General features: G+C 32.7%; 1 protein-coding gene across 1 annotated transcript in view; it reads left to right on the forward strand.

Moving 5' to 3' along the window:
- LOC114327135 (serine/threonine-protein kinase/endoribonuclease IRE1) overlaps nucleotides 1-8,966 on the forward strand; it is a 54,332-nt gene extending 45,366 nt beyond the window's left edge. The window contains exons 10-13 of the mRNA XM_028275646.2: nucleotides 3,464-3,657; nucleotides 6,337-6,612; nucleotides 7,279-7,470; nucleotides 8,338-8,966. Of these exons, the coding sequence (XP_028131447.1) occupies nucleotides 3,464-3,657; nucleotides 6,337-6,612; nucleotides 7,279-7,470; nucleotides 8,338-8,838 (1,163 nt within the window). The 3' untranslated portion in view covers nucleotides 8,839-8,966. The remainder of the gene's footprint in view (nucleotides 1-3,463; nucleotides 3,658-6,336; nucleotides 6,613-7,278; nucleotides 7,471-8,337) is intronic.

Genomic DNA, 8,966 nt, shown 5'->3' on the forward strand with positions numbered 1-8,966 from the left:
ACATTTGTTTACCTTTACCTTTACCTCCAAACCACAGCTGCCATATCGGATAATTTTTGACATGTCATTTGAACATCCAATCAGAACAAAGTTATAATGCGCATGCGCCGGGCTGATAGGTTTTAACATATAAAAAATCACCCTCTATCGCCGGTAAAGAAGTATAACTTCAAAAATTTCTACGCTTTGTAGGCCATAAATTAGGGATTTCTTCAGAAGATAATATAGTGTATTGTGACATTTTAGAATTGCTTAATATACCATTAGAAAATCGTCGTTTAATGCTAGATTTGGTTTTTCTTTTCAAGATTGTAAACGGAATGATAGATTCGCCTCAAATTTTGCAGAGAATAGGTCTTAGGGTTTCTCAAAGGTGCACAAGATCTAAGGACGTTTTTCACTTAGAATTCCAACAAACAAACTATTGTCTAAATAGACCTATAAGACGAATGTGTCAATCTGGAAATGGTTTAGATGTAGACTTTTTTTCTAGCTCTCTGAGTAGTTTTCGAAAAAAGCTGAAAAAATCTTTTTAAAATACAATGTAGGCTGTTACCGTAAACTGTCATTTAGGTATTTATTCTATTCATTTGTCTTGTGTAAATTGTATGTAATTATTATTGAGTTCTAAAACTGTTAATATGATATGAATTATTTAATGATTGTAATTATTGTAATTGGTATAACCGTAAATAAACTATCTATCTTAGTAGTTTATACAGGGTTGTGTGCTCTATTTCAATTGTTGCTGTTGATGCCAATAGAGTTCTGAGATAATTCGCAGTTCTTGCTCGTCAATTCCAGTTGTTCTTAGAATTTCGATCATATTTTGATGGTTAATGCAGTCAAATGCTTTTCGATAATCAATGAAACATGCATACACATCTACATTCATGCCTCTGCATCGTTTTGTCAATACATTTAAAGCAAAAAGAACTTTTCGTGTTCCCAATCCGTTTCGGTCACACCAGTTATGAACTATATTTAGGGCTGCTTGCATTCTCCCAGACACTACCTGATCAAATTTGCCCCTGATGACGATTGCAATATCGTCAGGGTTTCCTACACACTGGAAGACTTTTGTGGACTTTTTGTATGAACAACTATGTGGCTTATAACGTTTTTTGGACCTAGAGCCCCATCACCCGGAAAGTAGGCCAGCACCAGTTTCTTATCTCCTTCTTCCATGGCTATAGTTAGAATACCTGTACCACTACCATTAATGCAGAGCAAGAAGAAGATATCATATCAAAAGGGCTGTATAACTAACTTCCAAGTCATAAAAAATCTCTAATAAATTTAGTAATGCGTTTTCACATCTTAGTGCGGCAGATTCGTGCAAATATTATGAAGAATTGCACATTTAATGATACAAGCATATAATTTGGTCCACATATACTGCACATATAGAGGTTCAAATTTAGATATGAGGCCATCTCAGATTTTGCCTTTTACAAAAATGGCGGTCATTCAAAATGGGCGACTATACATATGTGACTAATAGCACGATATCTTTTGAATGGAAAGTCCGATTTTAACCAAATTTGGTATATAGGTTCTTTTTGTGATTTATAAGATCGTTGTCGTGAACTGGAAGAATCGATTTACTAGAAGTTGTGTTTTCCTGGTTTTTTATGTAAAACTATTTTATATTATGTAAATAATTTATTTCCAATTTTTTCACCCTGTATATAGTATTTTTTCAAAATTGTAATACCACCATTGAAAAGAGCGTAAGAATATGTTTTAGGAAATATTTTGAACTTTTTAGTTATGTGAATTACCATTTAGTGGCAGATGCGTGCAAATATTATAAGAATTATTGTGAATTTAATAGTAGAAGCATATAATTTGGACCACATATACTACACATACAAAAGTTTAAATTTAGATATGAGACCATCTCAGATTTTGCCTTTTACAAAAATGGCGAGCATTCAAAATGGTGGCTATATATATGTGACTAATAGCACGATAACTTTTGAACGAAAAGTCCGATTTCAGCCAAATTTGGCATCCAGGTTCTTTTTTTTTATGGATAAGATTGAAGTCCTGAACCGGAAGAATCGGTTTACCAGAAGTTGTGTTTTTACTATTTCTTATGTAAAAATATGTTGGTTTTTTTTTTCAATTTTTTCACCCTGTATATATTAATTTTTCAAAAAGGTATTGAAAAGAGTGTAAAAATATTTTTTAGGAAAGATTTTGAAATTTTTAATTATGTTAATTACCATTTAATAAATGCATAACGTATCTTCACATGTACCTATTACCTATGTGCGGCAGATTCATTTTGAATGCCCGCCATTTTTGTAAAAAAAAAACAAAATCTGAGATGGCCTCATATCTAAATTTGAATCTTTGTGTGTGTAGTGTGTGTGGTCCAAATTATATGATTTTATCATTAAATGCACAATAATTCTTATATTATTTGCACGAATCGGCCGCACATGGGTGAATAGGTACATGTGAAAATACGTTATGCATTTATTAATTGGTAATTAACATAACTAAAGAGTTCAAAATATTTCCTAAAAAATATTTTTACGCCCTTTTTAACGTCGGTATTAACTTTTTGGAAAAATTAATATATACAGGGTGAAAGAATTGGTAAAAAACAAACATGCTTTTACATAAAAATCGGTAAAAAACAACTTCTGGTAAATCGATTCTTCCGGTTCAAGACCTTGGTCTTACATATCAAAAGAAGAATATATACAAAATTTTGGTAAAATCGGAAATTTCGTTCAAAAGTTATCGTGCTATTAGTCACATATGTATAGTCGCCATTTTGAATGCCCGCCATTTTTGTAAAAGGTAGAATCTGAAATGGCCTTATATCTTAATTTGAACCTTGATGTGCTTAGTACATGTGGTCCAAATTATATGCTTCTACCATTAAATGCACAATATTTCTTATATTTGCACGAATCTGCCACACATAGGTACATGTGAAGATACGTTATGCATTTATTAAATGGTAATTAACATAACTAAAAAGATCAAAATATTTTCTACAAAATATTTTTACGCTCTTTTCAATTGCGGTATTACCTTTTTGAAAAATTAATATATACAGAGGGAAAAAATTGAAAAAAAAAAACATATTTTTACATAAACAACCAGTAAAAACACAACTTCTGGTAAACCGATTCTTCTGGTTCACCACATCCATCGTATAAATCAGAAAGAGAACCTATATACCAAATTTGGTTGAAATCGGGCTTTTCGTTCAAAAGTTATGATACTATTAAACACATATGTATAGCCGCCATTTTGAATGCCCGCCATTTTTGTAAAAGGCAAAATCTGAAATGGCCTCATATCTACATTTAAACCTTTATATGTGTAGTATATGTGGTCCAAATTATATGCTTGTATCATTAAATGTGCAATTGTTTCACATATCGGCCGCACTATCTGCACTTGTTACCAATTTTAAATTATGTACTTATCTTTGTAGTGCATCGAGACATTAAACCCCGCAATGTCTTGATATCAGTGCCGAATAATAGAGGACAAGTTAAAGTAATGATATCCGATTTTGGTCTGTGCAAAAAGTTGCAAGTTGGCAGAGTATCGTTTTCCAGACGATCTGGAGTAACCGGAACCGATGGCTGGATAGCACCAGAGATGCTCAATAGCACAGAAAGAACTGTAAGTATAAATTTGGTATAAATTGTAGATAGATTTATCGTAATCTAAGTGTACAGTCCGTTGAAACCGTTCTAGTATACTTTCAAACGTTTTGAGGAACTGATTAAAACCATTTTAATCCGTTCCTCATTAGAAAAATTCATATTAGTAATGGTAACAGAGCAACTGGAATTATAAAAATAGTATAATGTCATATATTTAAGCAAATTTAGTGTCATAGCCAACTAGGTGGAATATTGTACAGTGGAACCTCGATAACTCGGATTAATCGGGACCGCGACCAATCCGGGTTATCGAAGATCCGAGATAGCCGGAGAATATGGTAAAAATTAATAAAATACGGTATACTTACAGATAAACTCCGTTAGAATTGAAATAACATGAAATATATTTATAAATATGCACAGTACCTACTCATTAAAATTACTAAAAAAAAACACCAAACCCAAACGTAAGCAAATGGAAGCGAACAATACAAGACACACAATACTAAAGACCATTGTTTATAAAAGAATTTTTTAAATAGTATTTCCTAAACAATGCTGACAGTTTGAAATAAAAAGGAATAGATACTACAGACAGGTGGCTGTTGTTTCTGCGGCGTGTGCTATGAGTCATTTTTAATATCGTATAGTTCAAATTACACACATACACATTATCTCTCAAATATTATATTACATACATTTTTATTGTTGAAAGGTTTGTCTGATAATTAACTATTTTGATTGGAAATAAGCCACAATTAAATTGAAAAATACAAAATATTGAAAATCAAAATGTTTATCTGACGAAAATCGGTCCGGGTTAGCCGGACTTCCGGGTTATCGGGGGCCGACTTATCGGGGTTCCACTGTATGTCTTTGTTAATATTTTACGCACCAACAATCTTAACTACGCAGGTATTTGGATATCTCATCCAATATTAATAAAATAAGGATCAGTCTACATTACTATGTATTTTTTTTTTCGAAAAATTATTTTTGATTGAATATTTTCATGGCCACCTAATATATTTTCATGTAATTTTTGTTGTAATTAATGTTTGGCTTAAAGAATCGCGAATAGCTCACAAATTAAAACACTTAGATATAGGGAATGCTTAAGAAATAAAAAAATACCATAAAACATCATTTTATTACAATACTAAAATACAGGGTGTTCCATTTAAGAAAACTCAGAAAATACTCATTCCGAGTTTCGACCAACGCTGTATACTAAAAGTAAACATTTCGCTATATTAATAATGTTTAAAAATAGTAGACTATATTAAAAATCGTTTTAACAAAAATAGAAATTTTGATGTCAAATCACTACAATTCTACAGGGTGTGAATGTGGCTACGAAATTAACAAAAAAACGTAATTATCTTTTAAATTACCTCATATAATATTGCAAAACCCTATATTTTAAGAAAGGAGACATCGAGGAGAATCCAAAAATGTAAAAATATACAGGGTGTTCCATTTAAAAAAACAACATAAGTTTGTGTCACCATATCAATACGGGTGTATTGATATGGTCACACAAATATAGATTTGGGGGACATAGGGAATATACATTAAGAGAATTGTGGCAACTGCGCTAACCTGTGTTAGTTGAAACTTCTGTTTGAGTACGAGTTTTTGGTGCAATAGAGCTGTTATTGTCCTTTTCATGAGCATTTTTCAGTGCGTAACAAATGATAGGAAAAAGGATAAGTCCGTGATAATACACATTTATGACATTTATTCTAACATGACATTTTAGTTAAATCTGACAGTTGTCACATTTTATTTTCAATTTGGAATAAAAACAAATCAAATGTGTTTCTTGCATTTATAAAATGGTATTTTCTTTGATTTGTATAGTCTTATAAATTATACAGATGATATTTGTAATATTATTATCTAATTAAAAAAAATTATTTTTTTTATTATGGCGCCATCTATCGACAACTAGAATAACTAGAATAAATGTTGTAAAATTTTATTTAATGTCTGTAATCACGGACGTGCCTTTTTTATGTCACATACAATTTAATGCGTTAGAAAGAAATCGAAAAACTGTGACGCACTGAAAGATGATCATGAGAAAAAGAATAGAATGAATAGAATGAGTGAATGTTAAAGCAAGGCTGTCCATAAATAGATCAAAAACAAAGTTTATGATTAATGAGTTAATAAATTTAACTTTACTTTTTAAAATACTATCTATTATTTTAAAAACCAATTTCGAAACTTAACATTCCCTTGGGCCAAAAGTATTTAGGTCAAAACGGCCAACAGGTGTATGTTCTCAAAAAACTTTTGATAGTGTGTAAAAAAATTTTTATACACACTATCAAAAGTTTTTTGAGAACATACACCTGTTTGCCGTTTTGACCTACTTAGAAGTGTGTACAAGTCTTACAGTCTTTTCCAATTCAAAAATATTTAGCTACTACATTGTCATATTTTGACTTTTATTTGTGTCAGCCGAAATGAGTTATCAATTTTGAGGTTTATGTCCCTTAATGATAACAACCAAATTGTCATCGAGAGAGCTCAGTTGCCACAATGATCTCAATATAATACAATGTATGTATTTATGTATCTAAATATATACAATGTATGTTCCCTATGTCCAGCTGAACGATTACGTACTGTAGTTGATATGTATATAGATTTGATTATAGTTCTTCAGTAATTAATTTTTGTTCAGACCTACGCCGTAGACATGTTTTCACTGGGCTGTTTATACTACTACGTCTTATCCAAAGGCCGCCATCCCTTTGGTGACAGTTTGCGAAGGCAGGCGAACATTTTGTCTGGAAAATACGATTTATCAGAACTAAAGGGCCCAGACTGGATGAAAAACCTCCACAGTAATCTTATATCAGCCTTAATTTCTCCAGAGCCGGAGTTAAGGCCGTCTTGTAAAGCAGCTTTGGATCATCCTATATATTGGAAGCATGACTACGTACTCAACTTCTTTCAGGTAAGACAAATAAGTAGGTTATATAGAGTTTGCTTGAGTTGTATGAACTATACAATATTTTTTTCTTTGAATTTTTTACTTTCCATGAAAAATGTAAGGATTTGAAATATTATTCCAAAATGTTGTTTTTTAAAACATTATGATCGGAACCATAGACTTATATATTAACATAGACTGAGCGTACGTTCCGCGCTTCCTGGCGACAAGATTTCTTGTATTGGTGTGGTGCTATCTCTTTCTAGCACATTGTATCGAGAAACTAACATGCTTCATACTTCTCCCCACTTAAAAACGAAACGTGAATTTGAATTAAAAATGACGTGATTGATACTGTCGTAGCTTTACTATGTGTAAGAAAAAAGCAGCACAGTTTAAAGAAAAAGATTGTGTCGTCACTTCGCCCAACATGACACTCTGTCTATGTTAATATATAAGTCCATGTTCGAAACATTCGTTTGCATTTTGTAGCAAATTGACAGTTGACGTGACAGGTGACGTGATAGCGGCCATCTTGAAAAGGGGTGTGGCTTGTGGCGATAGAGTGGTAGGGGTTTCTCAACCATGAATATACATGCTCGCCTCAATATTCATCTTTCAAATTATCAATATCCACCTCACAATATTCTCGTAGTGTATACCGTTTCTTGATTTAATTTTCTTTTTCAGGAAGTTAGCGACCGAGTTGAAAAGTCCTTTCCCGAAGACAGTATTCTGCTAGAGCTAGAAGCTGATAGCTCGCACATAGTAAAAATAGATTGGAGAGCTCACATTCACGAAGAGGTTTCTTCTGATCTCAAAAAGTATAGATCCTACCAAGGGTATTCTGTAAGAGATTTGCTACGGGCATTAAGAAATAAGGTGAGTAGAAAATATTGTGACAGCTGTTTTTTTTTGCAATATTTGAAAGAATGGAAGAGATACATCAGTGACCTTTTTGACGATACTTCTCGAGAAAATGCTCCTCATACTACCTGTGACAACCAGTTAGACAGAGGTCCCAGCATACTGAAATAGGAAGTCAGAAAAGCAATACAGCAAGCCAAAATTAATAAAGCACCTGAACCAGATCAAATCCTGGCTGAGCTACTTAAACTTTTGGAGGAGGAAAACATTACCTACTAAGGAAAAATACCAGATGATTGGTTGGAGTCACTGTTTATGACATTGCCAAAGAAAAGCAGGCCCACCAAATGCAGCGATTTTAGACTAATCAGTTTGATTAGTCACGGACTTAAGATACTTTTACGAATTATACAAAACCGAGAAACCCAAAAGAAACTTTCATGGCTGCGTAATATTAGACAATGGTGTGGTTCCACAGTAGAATAATTATTTCGCCAGCAGCCGATATAAACGGGATAATACCCGAAGGTTGGCTGTATACCATCTAGTTAAATAAAATTTAACGTGAAGTAAAACACTCCCGGGTGTAGTTGGTATACTTTAATAAAAATTTAAAATCTTTTTAAAAATCCAAAAGGATTACGTTTAGAACGTTTTCGGACTTAGTAATCCCACTTAGTAACACCGTTTTCAATTTTACTAAGTGGGATTACTTACTTTTAGGTTCACTGATGATGGACTGGTAAGTCCGAAAACGTTCTGAACGTAATCCTTTTGGATTTTTAAAAAAATTTTAAATTTTTTAAAAATATACCAATTACAATGTTTTACTTCACGTTAAATTTTATTTTGATTTACTTTTATGTTATTTATTTATTTCAGAAACACCACTTTAGAGAGCTGTCCCCGGAAGCTCAAAAAATACTCGGGAAAGACTCAGAGGCTTTCACAAACTACTGGCTCAGCCGGTTTCCTCTTTTACTCGTGCACACTTGGATCGTCATGCAGAACGTGGCCGACGAAGATCACTTCTTAAAATTCTACCACACATCGTTCCGATACCCGCTAGAGTTATACAGAGAGCAAATGTTGGAATACGTCTCTAAAAACCCGCCTATTTTACCACCAGATTATGTTCCGCCCGCAGAGCAGAACGCAAGTGAAGATACTAGTGGTGTAGTTCGAAGAAACACCAAGTATCTTAGTACCACAGGTAGTCCTAGAAGAAAATCAGATCATAACAAAGTGCCTAATGATTTGGTAAAGTCAGGAGGACTTTACAGGAATTTTAAAGAAGAAACAACAAACGGAGTCAAATTTTATCAACAGAAGAAGAAAAAGACTAGGAAGAGTGATGAACCGTTGGTTTGGTCTATTAATTAAGGATGGAAATATGACAAGATGTTGATTTACTGTGATATTTGCATTTGTACAAAGATTTTAGTTGTTAAACCTTTTTATTTAAGATAAGTGTATATTTTTACAGAGTAATATATAAGATTTTCACCGTT

This window comes from Diabrotica virgifera, chromosome 3 (assembly GCF_917563875.1).
Source record: "Diabrotica virgifera virgifera chromosome 3, PGI_DIABVI_V3a".
Classification (NCBI taxonomy): domain Eukaryota; kingdom Metazoa; phylum Arthropoda; class Insecta; order Coleoptera; family Chrysomelidae; genus Diabrotica; species Diabrotica virgifera.